Raw genomic sequence first — 22,480 nt, forward strand, 5'->3', positions numbered from 1 at the left:
GAGAAGATGAGCCAACATCCCAAGAACAATACTGCTTACATTAATATGTCACCTTTTCCGAAGTAAAATTGCCCATGGCATTCCACTGGTGTGAGACATATGACCATTAAGAGAGTTAGTGGAAGCAACTGAAATTTTGGTTCAAGAGAGAAAGTTAGAGGAGGTTTTTGGAGAGGTTCAGGGAGATGGTTCATCTGCGAAGGGCCAGGACAGCTGAAGGCTCTACTAGCACTGATGGAACAGAAGGGAGTTACAAAGTGGAGCCTGTGGTGGCAAAAGCTTTGAGTTGATGTGGGCAAACCCATGATGAGGAACTGTAAATGAACACTGATTTTGAACTTGGTGTATTGGGAAACCAATGTGGCCTGGCAAGGGCAGAGCTGATAGGGGTGTCGAACCTGGTAGCGGTTGGGATGTGGATATCAGACTTTACATGAGGTGAAACATTTAGCAGACTGGTAAGGTGAGGTTCACAGAGGCGCATTCTGAGGGTCCTAAACTTACGGATAAGAGTTTTGATGGTGGAGCGCAGGGGGGGGGGGGGGGGGGAGAGAGAGAGAGGCAAGGGTAGAGGTGATCACAATATAGTCTTCACCCATAATGGAAAAGCTATGCATTTGTAGTTTTATCTCAGGGTTATAAGGAAGTAATTATTCACAGCAAGGGGAAGTGCTTAATGAATTAACCATTTGACTTGAGTCATAATGAGTCATCAGGCCTTTCATGAGCCAGGGAGGGACCGAGAAAATTGATGAACAAAGGAAATGGTGGATCTATGACAGTTAAATTAAATGTGGAAAGGCCATTAAGGGGTTCTGAGACCTCACCCCCCAGGTGGCAGTGAATGCTAGGCTTTCTGGCCCACGTGGGATTTTGAGAACTGAAGACTGTCTCTAGTGGAACAGAACATTGTGTGGTGATTTAAATTTTCCCTACTTACCCTGAATACTCTGCCATGGTCAGAGCTGAAGGTCCTGGGATACTGATCCTGATACAAGTACTGGTTCCACAACCCAAGCAACTTAAGCAGTGGTCTGTTTAGGAAACCATTAACAAGCTACTTGTTTGAGAACACTGTGATGGGAGGAGTCCAGAGCCTAGGCTGGACCGCCAAACAGACTGTGCAGTGGTGGGTGTCCATCCTCGTGAGCTGTTACCCTGCCTTTCCACCCTCAAGCACCCCACTTCAGATTTAGAACATTTTGTTAAGGCACTGAATTAGTCTACTATGGGAAGATCTGAAACAAGAGGAGCTGGGTAGACTTAACTAGAAGGCCATGGATGGTTATGGTATTGTACACTAGATCCGCTCAAGTCTGTTCCCCTTGGACCTGCACTGCAATTTCTGGATGTAGCTATTTGGGAAGAATAACAAGACGGGAAGAGTATAAGGGTTTTACTGGAGACAGGGATTAAAGGTGCATGTGAGGGAGTGGTTGAGCAGATCAAAGTACTGTGATTAAAGTGCTCAATAGCCCATCCCATCGGGTCTTGTTCTCATCTGCCAAAGCTGATTTGATATTCTGGAAGGCATGGTTAGTTCCCAACTCTTATAATTCACTATCATATATTTCTTCAAGACTCTCTCCAAGACCAGCATCCTAACTATTTGCTTCACGGGTACGTTGATGTGAGAAGGAATTTTTTACATTACTGGAATGCAGCCAATGGTAAACCAGTAGTTTTCCCATTGGTACATTTGAAAATACTTAAGCCAACCTGAAATAGTTCCCAGGGTCGATGTTTCACAAAATATTGCTGCCTTTACCATTCATGTCACAAGCTCACAGCAGTAACATCTTTATGGCAAACTGTCAAATGAAAATGTGTGAGCTGAAAGGGTCTCGTATGAGATTTTTGTGCCATGCATGGTTACATAGAACATGAGTCTTGCTGAAAGTGTCACTGGATGGAAAAATATATGGAGGAGGAGGGTATTGGTTAAGCACCACTCGACGTAAAGTTTTGGTCACGTTTCAATGGAAGCCACAATACAAAATAATTTTCTAATACACTCTAGGCAAGGATGAGCCTTGGTTTATTACTAAACATTAATGTAGATAGAGCAGGAAATATGGGATGTCGGTATTTATGGTGATTTAAGCTGACCCAAGATTTGCTTCCATTGGAATGTTACTGAAAATGTATATTTTAATCCGAGATTGTTTTATTTTTGAAAAATTGAATAGCCCAGAAAAGCAACTATTCAATAAACTAAACAATAAGCTGGCATGTTTAGAAACAAGTGAGAATGTTTCCTAACAGCTATACAAAGCCAAAGGAAGGTGACAATTACAGCCCTAATCGCAGGGCCATATATTTTACCTATATTGCGGTTTTAGAGGCCTGAAACTTTTGCACATTTTGTTAATTTTATTTCAGCTCTGACAGTTCATCCCTCCCTGGATCCAGGGTGCAGCTGAAACTAAAAGCCACCAGACCAATCAGCCCGCCCAGCGTAAAAGCACTCGGGCCAGGTAAAATTCCATTCACTGGGCTGAACTGCCTGTCTCACAACACCAGGTTAAAGTCCAACAGGTTTATTTGGTAGCAAATACCATAAGCTTTCGGAGCAATGCTCCTTCGTCAGATGGCGACAGGGGAGGTAGTGGTGTTATCACTAGAGTAGAAATCCAGAGGTCAGTGTAAATCTCTGGGACCTAGGTTCGAAACTCACCATGGTGAAAGTTGAATTCAATAAAAATCTGGAATTAAAAGTCTAGTGATGACCATGAAACCATTGTCAATTGTCGTAAAAACCCATCTGGTTCACTAATGCATTTTAGGGAAGGAAATCTTCCATCCTTACCTGGTCTGGTTTACATATGACTCCAGATCTCCAACAATGTGGTTGACTTTAAAATGCCCCCTCAAGGGCAATTAAGGATGGGCAATAAACACTGACCCAGCCAGTGATGCCCGTCCCCTGAAAGAATTTAAAAAAGGTGCCCTTCCAACACTCGCATGTGCCCACAGACTGAAATATTATGTGACTGCACGACAACATCGAGGCCCGCGCCAGACAGCATCTTACATTGTTCAGTTGCCTAGCTCAGTAGCGCGTGAAACAATGTAAAATTCTGGCCATAGTTTCACTGTCATTTCTTTAATGTAGCTGTTTTCTGTCTGTCTGAAAAGGAACATTTATGTCTTAAAGTATCAGTAACAGGACGTTTACTCAGTCCAGAGCGACATTTTGGTTGAATATGGCAATAAATGCTGGCCTAGCCAGTGACACCCACATTCCATGAATGAATTAAAAAATAGCTTTGTAATAGTTATTACAAAACTAATTAGTTCCTCTTCCCAATGTCTAGCATACCAGTATTTTTATACTAAACCATTTCCATGAGGTGATAGTCTCTTTTGATTGCATGTTTCTCGATCTTTTCCTGTCCTCCTCGAGTACAGCTCCATGGCCTAATTTTTTTAATACTCTACTAATTGCCAAGCCTTATACATGAAGTGTAAGCAAAAACTGTTGACAAGCTTGTGCCAATCATTAGGGAAAGTTCCGTTCTTTCCTTACTTGATCATCACATGATGTACTTACAAAAGAATTATAGGTATCCATCAGGAGTGGGGACATTTCGTAACTTCCTTTCCTAATTCTAATGAGAATGACTGACTGTATCCCTACCAGAACTCCAGCTAATTTCAGTTCACTCAGCTAAACGGACGATGATCCTGGGATCTTCCTGTTCCTGGTATAAATCTCTTCTGAATTTCTTGGCGCTTAGCTCTGACAGAGGATCACCCAGACTCGAAACTTTGGCTCGATTCTCTCCACAGATGCTGTCAGACCTGTTGAGAATTTCCAGCTTTTTCTGTTTTTGTTTCAGATTCCAGCATCCGCAGTATTTTGCTTTTATCGTCCTGTTCTGAATTGTCCAATCATTCACTAGTTAAACTTATAAGACACCATACAAGCTCAATGTTGTGGATATTTAGAAATTCACATTCACATATTTTAGGAAACCATTGTACACTGAGGCTACATGGCAGCTGCAGGAGAACTGCCTTGAAGCATGAACGTTTCTTGCTATTTTTAGAAGTAATAAGGGCAGTTAGGGGCAGCACAATGGTTAGCACTGCTGCCTTACAGTGCCAGGGACCCAGGTTCAATTCCAGCTTTGGGTGACTGTGTGGAGTTTGTATGTTCCCCCCGTGTCTGCATGCGTTTCCTTTGGGTGCTCTGGTTTCTCCCCTCAGTCCAAAGATGTGTGGGTTAGGTGGATTGGTCACGCTAAATGTACGGAGTTACAGGGATAGGGTGGGGGAGAGGGTCTGGGTAAGATACTGTGTCAGAGAGTCGGTGCATATTCGATGGGCCAAATGGCTGCCTTCTGCACAGTATGGTTTCTAAACATTTCTTCTATGATTTAAGGGTTTGAAGCACTTAGTTTTTACTGGATAATTAGCTTGGTCTTATCGGGCATACTTTCACTATCCATACACTAAGTCTTTCTGAGAGCCAAAGACGTGGAACCACCAGATTACTCCAGATCCACCTCTTATAGACCAATGACAATGCAGAGCCTTCGATCCTAATAGATCACTCTTGAAGGTTCAAAAGAAGGCTGCAACTCCAGTTATCTGAGTCTCGGCCTAGTGTCCAGTTGAAGGATTCCCACTTACGTGACAGTCAGGGTACACGGGGCTGTAGATTTTTGATGCCGAAGACTTCACCTTTCTGAAATTTGGATGTCACACCAACCCATTGCACCAGGGTGTAGGGTTTGACAACCTGTGCAGTGCCGTCATGCCAGGCTGTAGTTCAAGCTGCTGCAAGAGGATGGTGAGTGGAGGTTAGGGTACTTTTTCCAGAGACAAAATGAAAGTTGAGTCTTTTAAGTTGAGCTAAAGCTCTTGAAAATACCATCCCTCAAATTGAACTAAGATCCCATTTGCTTCAATCTTTTGGTTGCTAATTTGAAAAAGGAACAGAGTTCGTTTGAGAATGGCCAACATCCTTGTTGACTCTTAAGGTGCTTTCAGCAGTTCGAAATCACCACTTCTACACACACGATGCTGAGCTTTCTGTGAATATATTACTCAGATTGTGCTGTGGACTGATACATTGTTACTCAGCACCTGACTGTAGTGCGGGAGCAAGGGATGTGATATACACGCACATAACTGCATAGTTTCAAACTCTTTTACAAATAAACATATCAATCCTATACTTGGTGAACACCATAAGAACAGATTAACCACTCATCTAATCAATCTTAAAATCTTGCTGTGGTCAAAGTATAGAAATACTCGCCTACATAATGGCAATCCTTCGGAGTAATTCATGTGAAGAGTTGAGATATTTCTGATAGAAGAACTAATATGTAATTACAGTTCTTTAATTATTATTTCTCTTGCGTATCTTAGCATTTCAAATCGTGGATTTTTGATTTGATTTATTATTGTCCACCTGTAGTAACATACAGTGAAAAGTATTGTTTCTTGCGTGCTATACAAACAAAACATACTGTTCATAGAGAAGGAAACGAGAGAGTGCAGAATGTAGTGTTACATCATAGCTAGGGTGTAGAAAAAGATCAACTTAATGCAAGGTAGGTTCATTCAAAAGTCTGACAGCAGCAGGGAAGAAGCTGTTCTTAAGTCGGTTGGTACGTGACCTCAGACTTCTGTATCTTTTTCCCGGTGGAAGAGAGAATGTCCAGAGTAATTCTGCGTGGGGTCCTTAATTATGATGGCTGCTTTGCCGAGGCAGCGGGAAGTGTAGATAGAGTCAATGGATGGGAGGCTGTTTTATAATAGTATGTTGTAGAAGAGGGATGCAGAGAGTTGAACAATTCAGTGGGCCCGATTTTACCATTTTGATTCCAAGTGCTGAATCTGGGCACAATTCAGATCCGACTTGGAAATCTGCTGTCAGGCGCCCCCATACGCACTCAGCCTGGAAACAAAATCGCGGGTCTGAATTGTGCTGTGGGCGGGGCTTATTGTGCCCGAATCGCTGCAACATAGCTAGGGTAAGCCGAATCAGGTTTCTTTTCTACCAAATTTGGTAAGAACTCTGTATTCATTGCTCAGGTTTGAGTAAATGTGAATCATTATCATAGAATCATAGAAACCCCATCAAGTCTGCACCGACAACAATCCCAACTAGGCCCTATCTCCGTAACCCCACATATTTATCCTGCTAATCCCTCTAACCAACGCATCCTGGGACACTAAGGGGCAATTTAGCATGGCCAATGCACCTAACCCACACATCTTTGGACTGTGGAGGATACCGGGGCACCCGGATGAAACCCACGCAGACACAGGGAGAACGTGCAAACTCCACACAGACAGTCACCCAAGCTGGGAATCATGTTTGAATTCATGTTGGATTTTACGTGACTGCACTAAATTTTGACATTGAGGGCATTGTAAAATAACAGCATGGGATTACCTGGCTCTTTATTGACACAGCAAAGTAGCTGCTTATGCCTTTTGCTCTCTCAGTTACATCCAGAACAATAAACGACCTTTGCACCCTTGCTTATCTAAAGGCAACTAAGGTCTTTGTAATGTGAATGCTTCTTGACTCATAGGTAGGTTTTATTGCATCAGAACTGGTCGAGTAGATTTAAAACAAAACTTGAGGAAAGCAAGAAAGGTTCATTGTTGGTAAACAGGTATGTTTTACTTGTCGGACAACTTTTCATATCTTTGGAGGCATGAGTGACCCAGCAAGTGTCCATTGAACTACTAAAGCTCTTTGGTTGTTGAATGGCTGGATCCACTGTCCTTTCGGAGTATGTATATTTAAATAAAATGTTTTGGGCTTGGTATGTTCTGTACTGATTTTGCTGGGGTCGCACTGAGTGCTACTATTGACCAACATGAGAAGGGTGAGGTCAAGCGTCCTGCTTCTGATGAATCTATTGGGTTTGGTTGTGATAGACACTGTGGCCATACAGCCTGCTCAAACTCGCTGTTTAAGTTTGCACCTGAGGAATGGTGAGCTTCCACAGGGCACAGGTACTTGTTGAGCTGTAACATAGCAAGAATCAGCCCTGTCAGGGAGTTTCGGTAAGGAAAGAAAATATGAGAATGGGTGGGGAGGGGTGTGGTAGAATAAGCATTATGGTATTTTGACAAAACTTGTGTATTAGAAATTCCTTTTCAAAATTTGAAGAGATTGCAAGGAGTGTTGTTTTTTTTTCAAAATCCCAGTTTAAAAACTGATTTAAAGTTAGTCTTGAATTCCACCAAATGCTCCCATCCAGTTTGTATCTGTGTCTCATTCCTCTACACGCTTTGGTGGCAGTCTCTGGCTTTTTTCAGCTGTCAAACGTAGTTTTTGAACTTTAGTAATCGTTTCAATCAGTATTGTTGAAGTTATTTATGCATGGGTGTAGGTGGCTGTGGATGTGTCAGAGCTGCGGTTCATTTGCTCAGACTGTTGCTGCTGAGTCAGCAGATTGTGATTCACCCCCCCCGCCCCCCATCCCAGGAAGGAGCACGTAGTTCAGCTTGACACTGCAATGCAGTGTTAAACATAGGAAATAGGAGCAGGTGTAGGCCATTCGGCCCCCTCGAGCCTGCCCCGCCATTCAACATGATCGTGGCTGATCCTCTATCTAAAAATATGGAACGCTTCATGAATTTTTATATCATAAGCTGCCACACTGTACAATCATTTCATGACAAATTAAACCAAGACCCCATCTGTCCTTTTTGGGTGGATATTAAAGATCATCTGGTGCTATTTTGAAAAAGATTAGGGGATTGCAATAGATCAAGGGCGATTCGATGCAGCTTTAAAAGCTTAATTGCCTCCAGAATACATGCATATAAAGAACAAGTCTCACAACACCAGGTTAAAGTCCAACAGGTTTATTCTATTGTGAATAGAACCCCCACTCACCTGACGAAGGAGCAGCAAGCGCTCCGAAAGCTTGTGGCTTTTGCTACCAAATGAACCTGTTGGACTTTAACCTGGTGTTGTGAGACTTCTTACTGTGTTTACCCCAGTCCAACGCCGGCATCTCCACATTATAAAGAACAAGGTCAGACTAGATTACAAATGTGACTGCTCTGCTTGGCTCCAGCTGCGAGTCCCCCATTGCCATGTGGTGTGAGCCCTCCTGTTAGAACATAGAACAGTACAGCACAGTACAGGCCCTTCGACCCTCGATGTTGTGCCGAGCTTTGTCCGAAACCAAGATCAAGCTATCCCACTCCCTATCATTCTGGTGTGCTCCATGTGCCTATCCAATAACCGCTTGAAAGTTCCTAAAGTGTCCGACTCCACTATCACAGCAGGCAGTCCATTCGACACCCCAACCACTCTCTGAGTAAAGAACCTACCTCGGACATCCCTCCTATATCTCCCACCATGAACCTTATAGTTATGCCCCCTAGTAACAGCAACATCCACCCGAGGAAATAGTCTCTGAACGTCCACTCTATCTATCCCCCTCATCATCTTATAAACCTCTATTAAGTCGCCTCTCATCCTCCTCCGCTCTAAAGAGAAAAGCCCTAGCTCCCTCAACTTTTCCTCATAAGACCTACCCCCCAAACCAGGCAGCATCCTGGTAAATCTCCTCTGCACTCTCTCCAATGCTTCCACATCCTTCTTATAGTGAGGTGACCAGAACTGCACATAATATTCCAAATGTGGTTTCACCAAGGTCCTGTACAGTTGCAGCATAACCCCACGGCTCTTAAACTCAAACCCCCTGTTAATAAACGCTAACACACTATAGGCCTTCTTCACGGCTCTATCCACTCGAGTGGCAACCTTCAGAGATCTGTGGATATGAACCCCAAGATCTCTCTCTGTTCCTCCACATTCCTCAGAACCCTGCCGTTGACCCTGTAATCCGCATTCAAATTTGCCCTACCAAAATGAATCACCTCGCACTTATCAGGGTTAAACTCCATCTGCCATTTTTTTGGCCCAGCTCTGCATCCTATCAATGTCTCTTTGCAGCCTACAACAGCCCTCCACCTCATCCACTACTCCACCAATCTTGGTGTCATCCGCAAATTTACTGACCCACCCTTCAGCCTGATTGGCTCAACCTCCCACCGGGATGATCCATAGAGTCCTCGCCAATCATGTGGCCCTTGGGAAACCACCCCCCTTAAAGGGCCATGCTACTGCACTCCTTCCCTCTAAAATCCAAAACACACCCAAGGAGAAATAAAGGACAGAGTTCATAAAGCACGTAACAGACTCTTGTACAAAAAGGGTATCAAGAAAAACCTCTGGAAAACTCGTTTCAAATGGTCCAGAGCCCTGCTGGTTCTGTTAGAGCGCGTCAACTCAGTGTCAGGCTCATTTGCATTTAAAGGGTCAGACTGGACAGGCGAGAAAGGCAGGCTCATTAATCCTGAATCTAGTGGCTCTTTGGCAGCTTTGGTCTCTTCAACCGTCGGTTGATCAGCCCCACATTCTCCACCAAATTTCCTGTAGCCAGACCTGGCAGCCTCAAACAAAGAACAATACAGCACAGGAACAGGCCCTTCGGCCCTCCAAGCCTGTGACGCTCACGTGCCCACTAGACCATTCTTTTGTATCCCTCTATTCCCAGTCTGTTCATGTGGCTATCTAGATAAGTCTTAAACGATCCCAGCCTGTTCGCCTCAATCACCTTGCTTGGCAGTGCATTCCAGGCCCCCACCACCCTCTGTGTAAAATACGTCCCCCTGACATCTGTGTTGAACCTTGCCCCCCTCACCTTGAACCCGTGACCCCTTGTGTTCGTCACCTCCGACCTGGGAAAAAGCTTCCCACTGTTCACTCTATCTATGCCCTTCATAATTTTATACACCTCTATTAGGTCACCCCCTCATCCTCCGTCTTTCCAGGGAGAACAACCCCAGTTTACCCAATCTCTCCTCATAACTAAGCACTTCCATACCAGGCAACATCCTGGTAAACCTTCTCTGTATTCTCTCCAAAGCCTTCATGTCCTTCTGGTAGTGTGGCGACCAGAACTGGACGCAGTATTCCAAATGTGGCCTAACCATCATTCTATACAGCTGCAACATCATATGCCAACTTTTATATTCTATGCCCCATCCAATAAAGGCAAGCATGCCATATGCCTTCTTCACCACCCTCTCCACCTGTGCTGCCACCTTTAAGGATCTGTGGACTTGTACACCCAGGTCCCTCTGTGTGTCTATACTCCTGATGGTTCTGCCATTTATTGTATAGCTCCCCCTTACATTAGATCTACCATCTGCCATTTCTCCACCCAATGTTCCAGCCTATCTATATCCTGCTGTATTCTCTGACAATGTTCATCACTATCCGCAACTCCAGCAATCTTTGTGTTGTCCGCAAACTTGCTGATCACACCAGTTACATCTTCCTCCAAATCATTTTTTTATATATATTATATATCACAAACAGCAGAGGTCCCAGTACAGAGCCCTGCGGAACACCACTAGTCACAGACCTCCAACCGGAAAAAGACCCCTCCACTGCGACCCTCTGTCTTCTATGGTTAAGCCAGTTCTCCACCCATCTAGCTAGCTCACCTTTTATCCCATGAGTTTTAACCTTTTGCACCAGCCTGCCATGAGGGACCTTGTCAAACGCTTTACTAAAATCCATGTAGACGACATCCACGGCCCTTCCCTCGTCAATCGTTTTTGTCACCTCCTCAAAAAACTCAACCGAATTTGTGAGGCATGACCTCCCTCATACAAAACCATGCTGTCTATCGCTAATGAGATTATTCAGTCCTAAATGCGCATGTATCCTATCTCTAAGAATCTTCTCCAACAACTTCCCTACCACGGACATCAAGCTCACCGGCCTATAATTACCCGGGTTATCCTTGCTACCCTTCTTAAATAACGAGACCACATTTGCTATCCTCCAATCCTCTGGGACCTGACCTGTGTCCAGTGAAGAGACAAAGATTTCTGTTAGAGGCCCAGCAATTGCATCTCTCGCCTCCCTGAGGAGTCAAGGATAGATGCCATCTGGCCCTGGGGACTTGTCTGTCTTAGGTTTTTTGGAAACATTAACACTTCCTCCCTTGTAATTGAGATTTTTTCTAACGGGTCAACACATCTCTCAGAGACATTACCAGTCAACATGTCCCTCCCCTTTGTGAATACTGATGCGAAGTATTCGTTTAGGATCTCACCTACTTCCTTTGGTTCTAAGCATAATTCCCCTCCTTTGTCCCTGAGAGGTCCGATTCTTTCCCTAACAACCCTCTTGTTCCTAACGTATGTATAAAATGCCTTGGGATTCTCCTTAATCCTGTCTGCCAAGGACATTTCGTGACCCCTTTTTGCCCTTCTAAGTCCCTGTTTGAGTTCTTTTCTACTTTCTCTTTATTCCTCCAGTGCTCCATCTGTTTTAGCTGCCTGGACATCATGTATGCCTCTTTTTTTCTTTTTGATTAGACCCACAATTTCACTGGTTATCCACAGCTCTCCAATCCTACCTTTCCTATCCTTCCTCTTTACAGCCACATGCCTGTCCTGCAGTCCTATCAACTGCTCCTTAAAAGACTCCCACATTCCAGATGTGGATTTACCCTCGAACAGCCTCTCCCAATCAACAGCCACCAAATCCTGCCTAATCCGGCTGTAGTTAGCCTTCCCCCAATTCAGCACCTTACCCATAGGACAACACTCATCTTTTTCCATTTCTATCCTAAAGTTTACAGAATTGTGGTCACTATTTGCCACATGTTCCCCTACTGCAACTTTGACCTGACTGGGCTCATTCCCCAGTACTAGGTCCAGTATAGCCCCCTCTCTAGTTGGACTGTCAACATGTTGTTCCAAAGAACCTTCCTGTATGCGTTTTATTAATTCTTCCCCGTCCAGGTCCCCAGCCCTAAGCGATTTCCAGTCTATACAAGGGAAATTAAAGTCTCCTACTACAACAACCCTATTTTTTCTTCACCTGTCCAGAATCTCCTTACATATCCGTTCCTCAACTTCCTGTGGGCTGTTGGAAGGCCTGTAGTATACCCCCAGCATAATGACTGCGCCCTTCCTGTTTGAGCTCCACCCACAGTGACTCGTTACCTGACCCTTCCATATTGTCTGTACCGCTGCAATATGCTCCCTAACCAGCATTGCTACTCCCCCACCTCTCCTCGCCCCTCCTCTGTCTCGCCTAAAACACTTATACCCCGGAATATTCAGCTGCCAGTCCTGTCCTTTTAACCAAGTCTCTGTCACTGCAACCATATCCAAGTTCCACGCAAGCATTAAGGCTCTAAGCTCATCTGTCTTGCCCGTGGCGCTCCTTGCATTGAAGCAGATGCACTCCAGACCTCCAGGCCCACTGAGGTCATCCTCCCCCAGAATGCTCTTCCCCTTAGATAGCCTTGTCTTGGCCCCAACCTCGTCCCCAGTCTCTATGCTTATTGACCTATTGTTCTGATCCCTACCCCCCTGCCACATTAGTTTAAACCCACCCGAACCACACTAGCAAAACTCCCAGCTAGGATATTCGTACCCCTCAAGTTTAGGTGCAACCCGTCCTTATACAGGTGCCATCCTCTCTTGAAGACCTCCCAGTGATCCACGAATTCGAAACCCTCCCTCCTGCACCAGTCCTTTAGCCACGCGTTCAGCTGTGCAGTCTCCCTGTTCCTAGCCTCACTAGCCTCACAATCTGCAGGGATTGCCTAATAATCCTCTGTGTTCATTACTGCTCTCCTCCTCAGTTTTAAAATTTCCAGTCAGTTTAGCTGTATCTGTTTTAATCAATCACATCGCATTAAACAAGGTCTTTGACCCTTGATTACCAAGAACAACAGCTTCGCACTCTGGTTCTGATATGCCGCTGTTACTGTTGCTGCAGCAAATGTCTGCAGTGTCTCTATGGTATATGTGGACAAAATAGCATCTTACTCACTTAGTCTTAATAGTTGGAGTTCTTTTTGAAGATCACAAAATGCCTGTTCCACTATGACTGTGGCCATTGCCACTGTATCCACTTCCATTTTGAGTGCTTTGTCACTTGCCAACAATGTTATCTCTACTGGGGGCACTTTGCTTAGCTGGACCTGGTTTAGGGTGAATGACTCCGATCCCTTGCCGGGCTCCTCATCCAAATTGTTTCAGGGGGTTAAGCTAATAGTCACTGTCTTTTTTTTGTACTGACTACTGATTGCTTCACTCTGCACCTCTTAAATGACCTTTTATGTTACACTTGAAACACACATAGTTCTTGCATTGACAAACCTCTTGGGAGTGTTTCTCCCCCCCGCCCTGCATTTCAAAAGCACACTTCAGCCCTCTATGTTGCACCTCATCTATCAGGCATTGTTGTGCCCACTTCTGGGCTGTTTTGCACCACAGCCATTTCCCGCCACAAACTATTTACCTCGATTGGTCTGCCTTGCAAACCTTACACCTGCCCTGCTCCACACATTCAATCACCTGGGCAAGCTCCACTGCTTTTTTTTTAAAGGTGATTTTGGTCTCTGCCAGTAGCCTTTTTTATATTATTAAGCTGTTTATAGCACAAACCATTCTGTCCCTTAACATTTCTATTAATGTTGGGCTGAGTAGATGGATGAGGTCAAGTAGGTCTTTCCACTCTTGTTTCATTTACCACCTGCTGCAAGTCCAGCCGAGCAGATACAATCTTCAGCACTCAGTCTGAATAGATGTTACCAAGCCACATTTGGTGATGGCAAAGTCCTCCACGCAGTGCACATTCTGGGCCTTTGCCACTCTCAGTGCATCTTCCAGGTGGTATTCAGCATGGAGGAGTCCTGATTCATCAGCTATGGAAGGGTGATGGTAAGCAGCAGGAGGTTTCCTTGCCAATGTTTGGTTTTTCTGTAATGGCTTGATGAATTGCTAGGCCAATACAGAGGGCAGTTGAGAGTTAACCACATTCCTTTGGGTTCTGGAGTTACCTGTGGGCCAGACCAGACAAGGACAGCAGATTTCCTACTCTGAAGTGAGGAACCAGATATATTTTCATGATAACCTGGTAGTTCATGATCATCATTACTGAGTTTAGGTTTGCACTCCAGATTTATTAATTAATTGAATTTCACATTCCTATAGCTGCTGTAGTGAAATTTGAACTTGTCTTTGGAGCATTTATCTGGGTCTCTGGATTATTTCCATGTACCACAATGCTACCACTCCCCTGACTGAATAAGATCACTTGGGTACAGGGAATACTGTTGCAGGCATGAGCGTTCTCTTGATGTTGGTGGCCAAGAGTAGAGAGAATTATTTCCTCTTCTGGCTTTTACTGCTGCTACTAAAGCAGGGAATTGCCCAGTGTTGATATTTGTTGCCAAGGAATACAATCCTTCCATAATTCCTGTATCGAGGAGTGCAAATTGCTCTCCTCGATTTCACAATGCATTGATCTCGAATTAGATATTCCCCTTTTACTTTTCATTGATATATTTTAGTAAGTTCACTAATGTATGTTTTCTCATTTGCATAGGTGAATGTCGTAAATCATCTGTAGATTATCCTGGGGCCCAGGCCACCATTTTGCACAATAAAGGTAAATAGAGCATTGAATGATGGGCAAAAACGTCCTGTAATTAAAAGTTAAAATCGTTTGAAGCTTTGAACAATTTCTCCATTTGAAAGTATCCTAGTGGTGGCAGGTCAATAGATTTGAATGGTAAGATTGTTGGCCCATCAGACTTTAGCTGATCTTGGTTGCTTGATTATAAGGAAGTAATGGGTTTGAAGGGAAAATGGAGTTGAGGCCAAGATGAGATCAGCCATGGTTGTATTAATGGCAGAACAGACTCAAGGGGCTAAATTGCCTACTCCTGTTCCTAGTTCTTAAAAATAAGTTCAAATTTTAAACTGACAAACTATGGCCACAATTTTCAAGATGCATGCAAAAGCAAATTGCGATAAATCCTGCTATTTTTAACCAAGCTAACTGCACATATGTCTTTTTCCAAATTTATTGATACTTTCAGATTATCTAAGGGATGCGCGATAATTTTTTCAAGATTGTATCACTGATCATATCTTAATTTTGGTTGGAATTTAGATAGTATAAACAGAACATAATATCACCTAATGATTTTCTATTGATAATATGAACAAGGTTACAATTTGACTAGGAATGATTTAAGTGAACATTTCCAATGTTGCCAATACCAAGTCTTCAAAATTAAGCTATGGGACAATAGGTACAAATATTTAACATGCTGTAAGTGACTCTACTTTAAAACAGACACGAGCCTAGTTATTTGAAACAGAAGAATTTCAGATGAACATCTTAATCATGCATATTAATTATGCAAAAACATAATTTCAAGGGCCCAAATAATCTGGAAATGTTTTGTCCTGCCCCTCTTGAGTTATCAGGTCAGCCCTCTTGCAGTTTCAGTTGTGTCCCATGCCTCTTTTTGTACTTTGTTTATACCATTGTACCTATCACATTGTTGTCCCTGGTGTATTGTGTTTAGACAACATGGGAGAGTTGTGTATAGGTAAACACCTATGGTGATTCTTCAACATATAAACATCCTCTGAATCCGACTATACATGGAATAAATGCTGCCTTTACATTACGAAGTGGATGCCCATAGAAGCCTCAGTTTCAGAAGCAACATTTGGGTGTTATTGTAATCTGGAGTGTTGAGGATCCCTTAATTGTTTCCCTCAGTGCCTCGAGATCAGAAGTAGAAGATCTACCAGCAGCAAGTACAAATGCTGTTATTGGAGCTCTTCTTGCTAAGAGTGGCACGGGTACATAGTCCAACCACACAGACTGGTGGTTGAGTTTTATGTTTACTGTCCAGCAAAGACTTTCCCAGCCATGAAATTAAAGTTACAAATTGTGACTTTGGGACAAGTGTCTGTGTGCATGAGATGGTGTGTGTCTGCGCAACATTGGACCATGGAAAAGGCACGTGTACTTTTCAGCAAGAATGATTAGACAATGATAATGCCTGCTTTTTCCTTTCAGGGGTCTCGTGTCAATGTTTAGCACACTGAATAAAATCCGCTAACTCCAAATAGATTGATGTGGAGATGCCGGCATTGGACTGAGGTGGGCACAGTAAGAAGTCTCATAACACCAGGTTAAAGTCCAACAGGTTTATTTGGTATCACGAGCTTTCGGCGCGCTGCTCCTTCACCTACCTCACCTTGACTTGCCTGATGAAGAAGCAGCGCTCTGAAAGCTCATGATACCAAATAAACCTGTTGGACTTTAACCTGGTGTTGTGAGACTTCTTGCTGTGTCCAAATAGATTGGAAATTGAATCCGGAACCCCTTTGTATATATCATATGTGTTTTGTCATAATGCAATTGGCAAACTCCTTTAAGACCAATCATATGTGTCAGGGTGGTGCATGATATATTGATCTGAGATGGATTTTGAAAGGTTATGTTATTCACTGGAAAGATGGAGGCTGAGGGGAGACCTGATAGAGGTCTGCAAAATTATGAGAGGCATAGACAGGGTGGATAGTCAGAGGCTTTTTCCAAGGGTGGAAGTGTCAATTACATGGGGGGGACAGGTTCAAGGAGAGGGGGGGGAAAGTTTATGGGAGATGTGCGGGGCAAGTTTTTCATGCAGAGAGTAGTGGGTGCCTGGAACGTGCTGCCACGTGGTTGAAGCAGGCACATTAGCAACATTTAAGAGGCATCTGGATGGGTACATGAATAGGGAGGGACTAGAGGGGATACAGACCGAGTAAGGGCAGAAGGTTTTTTCTTTTGTTTAGTAAGGGCATCATGATCAGCACAGGCTTGGCGGGCCGAAGGCCTGTTTCTGTGCTGTACTTTTCTTTGTTTCTAATATGATTTTTCATTATTCTGTTTTGCAGCAAGATGTCAGGATCTGAAGGGAAGATGAGTGCAAAAGCTCTATATGGTGAGTGTTTACAATAATATCAAAGCTTGTTCTTCGTTCAGTGAAAAAATGAGGTTAGCAACCTAGAAACTAATGTAGTGTTCTGCTATCTGGAGTATACTTCTTTAGAATCTAAATGTATATTTGGTTTAAGACATGAGACTAATCATTTAATAGTTAAACACATTTATGTTTGATGGCTGTGATGCAATGGCTGGGAAAACTAGCCTAGAAATACCTACTTGTGATCTCAGGGTACAAACATATGACACTGCTTTGCCTGTTATTTTAGCTGAGACATAAAACCTATTTGTTTGAAGCAGATTAACGTCAATGTTAAAATAATGGAAGATTAAGGTTACACAAATATGTTAAATAGTCATGTGAATTCAAAGTTTTTTCTACCCTGCGGCAAGGATTTAAATTCACTTGAAAGACTTCAAATTGAAATAAATCCAGGGTAGTCTTGGGGCTGGTTACAATTCAACAACAAACTAACCGCTTCACTTCCAAAGGCCACAGGTACAGGTCTGTCATATGAGGAGAGACAAAATCAGTTAGGATTATATTCATTGGAGTTTAGAAGAGTAAGAGGGGATCTCATAGAAAAATATAAAATTCTAACAGGGTTAGACAGGGTCGAATCAGGAGCATTCTTTCTGAAGGTGGGGCAGTCCAGAACTAGGGGGTCAGAGTTTGAGGATAAAGGGTAAACCTTTTAGGACAGAGGTGAGGAGAAATTTCTTCACCCAGAGGGTGGTGCATCAGTGCAATTCACTACCACAGAAAGTAGTTGAGCCCAAAACATTGTATGATTTCAAGAATAAATTAGATATAGCTCTTGAGGCTAAAGGGATATGAGGGGAAGGCAGGAGCAGGGTATTCATAGAAACAGGTGGCACGGTGGCACAGTGGTTAGCACTGTGGCCTCACAGCGCCAGGGACCTGTGTTTGATTGCTGGCTTGGGTCACTGTCTGTGTGGAGTTGGCACATTCTCCCCATGTCTGCATGGGTTTCCTCCAGGTGCTCCAGTTTCCCCTCTCAGTCCAAAGATGTGTAGGTTCGGTTGATTGGCCATGCTAAATTGTCGCTTAGTGTCCCGGGATGTGTATGTTAGAGGGATTAGCAGGGTAAGTATGTAGGGTTTTGGGGACAGAGTCTGGGTGGGATTGTTGTCGATGGAGACTCGATGAGCCGAATGACTTCCTTCTGTACTGTAGGGTGTCTATGCTTCTATGATTCTATATTGATTTTGATGATGAGCCATGATCAAAATGAATGGCGGAGCAGGCTCAAAGGGCTGAATGGCCTACTCCTGCTTCTATTTTCTATGTTTCTATGAAATGCACTCAAAAGATAAAAGATTAGGATTCAGGAGTTGAGAAAGCTGTCCACTGGATGTGGCCTCTGCCATAGTTGGTTCGACTGGGTCTGAAGCTATTGCTGAATGCAAAATGTGGGGAAAATCTTTATTTCCCAACAATGATAATCTCCAAATAAAACTCCTCCCACCCTCCCCATAAAAAAGTATTTTTGCTGTCAAAATAATGAGCAAACCAAATACAAACACAAAGGGACACTCCAAAAACACCTGTACTTTGATGGTAACTATACGATGAAGCTCATTGAGTTGCCATGTAGCAATTTTCTATGGAGTACATTTCACTGTTCAAATCTATTCGGAATTTATTCAATGGCGCTGAGACATCCAACGAGGCTTATGATGACTTTGAACAACTCGACAACTGCAAATTGTTGGCCAAATCATTCTGATGGGCAGGAAGAAGGTGGGAGGAAATAGTTACGTAATGCATTTAAGAATGCATCACCAGAGCTCCTCCAGTGATCTAGGGGAGAATTTTAACCAAAGAAATTGGATAGTTTTGGGTCGGGTTAATCAGATACCTGATCCAACCTGCGCACTTTGTGCTTTAACTGGGAAGATGAGCAGCCAATTCCAGGATAATGGGTTGGTCCCTCAAATTTCCTCAGCATCCAGGTGAGAACTTGGCAGGTCCTGGATGTGTGTACCTTGGATTCATGAGGGGTAGGTATCCAATGTGTCTGCCTGAGGATCCCCAGTGATTGGAACCAACCTCCCACCATCTTCACCATGAAACCGCTAATGATTTTCCCCAAGGTCTTCAACCTCTATTCTCTTGTCCTCTCTGGAAGCTAAGGATTTTACAGTACCCACTAGTCGCATCCTCCAGCAACTACCTCCCAACTCTCTGACTTCCAAAATCAACCTTCATTCTTTCCAACCCCCTGCCTCCCCCATTCCGACTGACCCCTGCCCTGCGAATGACATCCCTTCCAGCCCCACAGGATGGAATTGCTGGTTCTGTAAATTAGACCCATCAATTCCTTGTCCAACTGGAAGCCAACCTTTCAATCGGACGGGCTTCTGTGTGGGGAGTCAACTGGAGCTCCCAGTAGATGAGGTAAAATCCTGAGCCATCAGCATAAAGGTACAAAGCCCTGTGTACTGCAGTCCAAAAGTCGAAATTTCATTTCCTGGCCTGTGCTGATCCCTCCACCGAGATAGCAATTGAATGTTATAATTAGTCTCAGCCCCCTAGGATAGGTAGAGGAATAAAACCAGCCAGTGGAGCCTGTTTCACATCAGTAACCTACGTATCGTGTTGCAGTGAGTGCATATGGAGCCATTTGATCAGGCCCTGGTAATGCCCCACAATTGAATGCCTTATCAATAATGAATACCTAGGTTCACATTTAAAGAATGACATCAGCAAGGTAATGGAATCAATTTAGGAACTAATAATTTCCAGTATGAAAGGGGAGGATGACAAAGTGTATTGTGACATAGCTGACGAAGACAAAAGCAAATAGATCCATTTTAAAATCTCATTTTTCCAAAGAGCTTCTGTCTACTGGCAGAGCACTTGGCTGAAATTAGGTGGGAACCTCATTAATACACACTGATTTGGATTTTACTTTGGACATAGGATCCCAGTGCAACCTGAAGACGGAATGTGCACTATAATGCAGCTGAATGCTGAAAATTGGAAGGTGAAAATTAGTCCTGTGGGGGAAAAAGTAGAGTATTCCTCATGGCTCCAAAAGTTTACCATGGGCACTGCTGTTGATTCCCACCCTTCTTATCATCAGTTTTCTCCCCCACCAGCCCTGTCTCCCTACACCCACTGCTTACAACATCCCTCCCATATTAATTTACCTCCCTGCTGACTGGCTTGGCCTCCATTTCCTGTCGCATGCCTGGAGTTAAAATTTGCTTCAGTAGGCAGTCTGAAGTGCGGGATGCTTAATTGAGCAGAAGCAAATCATCTCCGAAATTTCAAAAATAGTTTCCATTAAAGTACATAATGTTGATGAAGTAATTATGGGAGAGGGAGCCATCTTCTTTCTGTTGTCTCTGTGAGGAGGTCAGATTGCATTTCTGTGAAATGCAATTGTTTTAGCAAGGAGCCAGTCCATATTTAAGTTGAACTCACGCCAGCAGCTTTGTGTTTATTGAAGTTTTCTAGTGAATAATAAGAGTTAGAATTGAGATTCTGTCATCTTCTGTTCAAAATCTGTTTAGACAGAAAGTGAGTATATATTGAAAAGGGTGAAGAAATATATATTCCACTGAATGATATACTGTTTACTGTTCATTCAACTGTTTTATGTAAATAAACCACTTGTTGGATCAAAGCCTGAGACTCCATCTAATAGTTTGCTTTCAAAGAGAGGAGAATCAGGTGGTGGCACATGATACAACCAATAGACAGTATACAGCATATGTGTTTGCTGTTAAGATACCTGAGTCTCATTATCATTTACCTGTGTCTCACTATCATTTAACGAAATATTGAACTAGAAAAGGTGTATTTGGATTAAAAGAAGTGTACTTGGATTGTAGAGGATGCAAGATCCACCCTTGAGAGTGGCTGGTGAGATCTGATAAAATATCTAAAGTACCCAAAAATGCAACATTTACATTTCAGCAATTCCAAAAATATTTACAGCAACTGGAATTGTTTGGCACAAACATTAGAACCACAGATAATGTATTTGTCACAGAGTGTCACTCTCTAAATTGGGCAGAGCTGTAAGTAAATGACACCGCAAGGTAGATTTATAAACCCATTCAATTGAGCAGAGCTGCACACTTCCTGCCAAAAGACAGTTTTAAAAGATTGAGGCTGTAAACTCTGGAGCCACACTGTGATATTTAGAAATTGTGTGCTGCGTAGCCACCTCCACCACCCTCCCACCCGCACCCCCCCCCCACACCCCCGTGTCCAAAGTGTTTGCCTTTGAGCAAAGCAAAAGCAGTCATTTCACAATATGGTGTGATATATTCCACAAGAGAACTAATGGTAGTCTCTCACAAAGCTACTAAGTACTGCTTAAACTGACATAAAATGGCGGTCATGATCTGCAGAAAAGTGGGCTTCCTGCCTTTTCCTCCTTCCAAGCTTTCTTACAAACAAAAGTGTAACTCGGCTCCACTTGCAAATAGTAAGAGCAGCTATTATCTACACCATAGTGTTTTCTTTTTGACGGAACTTTCCGGCCCTTCCTGCTGGCAGGATTTTTCAGCCCCGTCGAAGTTAATTAACATTTGAATGGCCTGTCACATCTTGGGGCCCTGCCCCCTGCCGCGTCGGGGCCATAAAATTCCACCCTTTGTTATTTTTATGTTTCTCCAGTAGATCGAGCAACACAGTTTTAATTTTTGTTTGTATTTGGTGGAATTCTTAAATGATGCTGCAACTATGGATCACAGCTCAAAGGTAAAGGTTCATTTTGAGGTGTAGACAGCAGGTGCTTCTCTCGTTTTATGAGCTGCTTTATTTGTCCCTTTATTTACAGTAAAATTCCATCTGCAAGGTCATAACAGTGAACTGTACAAAAAGCATGTTATGTGATGTGTGCTATAGAGCAGAGATTTGTGTCTGACTTGTGATAATCATAAACCAGACAAGATTGAAATGAGCCAAGGCAAAATTTGTAACAATTGCATCCGTTGATATTTCTTTTTATTCACTCGTGGGTCATGGGCGTTGCTGGTTGGCCAGCATTTATTGCCCATCGCTAGTTGTCCTTGAGAAGGTGGTGGTGAGCTGCTGCCTTCTTAAATCGCTGCAGTCCATGTGCTAATCGAAATCAAATCTAATCTAATCCATGTGCTGTATGTTGATCCACAATGCCATTATGGAGGGAATTCCAAGATTTTGACCCAGTGACTGTGAAGGAACGACGATATATTTCCAAGTCAGGATGGTGAGTGGCTTGGAGGGGAACTTGCAGGTGGTGGTGTTCCAAGGCATTTGTTTCACTTGACTTTCTAGATGGAAGTGGTTGTGGGTTTGGAAGGTGCTGTCTAAGGGTCTTTGGTGAATTGCTGCAGTGAATCTTGTAGATAATTCACACTGCTGCTACTGAGCGTCAGTGGTGGAGAGAGTGTATGTTGTGGTGCTAATCAAGCCAGCTGCTTTGTCCTGGATAGTGTCAAGCTTCTTGAGTGTTGTTGGAGCTGCATGCATCCAGGCAAGTGGGGAGTATTCCATCACACTCCTGACTTATGCCTTGTAGATGATGGACAGGCTTTGGGGAGTCAGGAGGTGAGTTGCTCGCCGCAGTATTCCTAGCCTCTAACCTGCTCTTGTAGCCACTGTGTTTGTGTGGTGAGTCTAGTTGAGTT

The 22,480-nt window shown here is 43.5% G+C and overlaps 1 protein-coding gene across 5 annotated transcripts in view; it reads left to right on the plus strand.

The window, feature by feature from the left end:
* Nucleotides 1-22,480, plus strand: part of eps8l2 (EPS8 signaling adaptor L2) — a 199,261-nt gene that overhangs the window by 74,427 nt on the left and 102,354 nt on the right. For 4 of the 5 annotated variants that reach the window (XM_078220593.1, XM_078220596.1, XM_078220595.1 and 1 more), the window contains exons 2-3: nucleotides 14,420-14,482; nucleotides 16,780-16,826. In XM_078220593.1, the coding sequence (XP_078076719.1) occupies nucleotides 16,784-16,826 (43 nt within the window). In that variant the 5' untranslated portion in view covers nucleotides 14,420-14,482; nucleotides 16,780-16,783. The remainder of the gene's footprint in view (nucleotides 1-14,419; nucleotides 14,483-16,779; nucleotides 16,827-22,480) is intronic. The other variant, XM_078220594.1, reaches the window with a different exon arrangement.

This window comes from Mustelus asterias, chromosome 9, assembly GCF_964213995.1.
Source record: "Mustelus asterias chromosome 9, sMusAst1.hap1.1, whole genome shotgun sequence".
NCBI classification, from domain to species: Eukaryota; Metazoa; Chordata; class Chondrichthyes; order Carcharhiniformes; family Triakidae; genus Mustelus; species Mustelus asterias.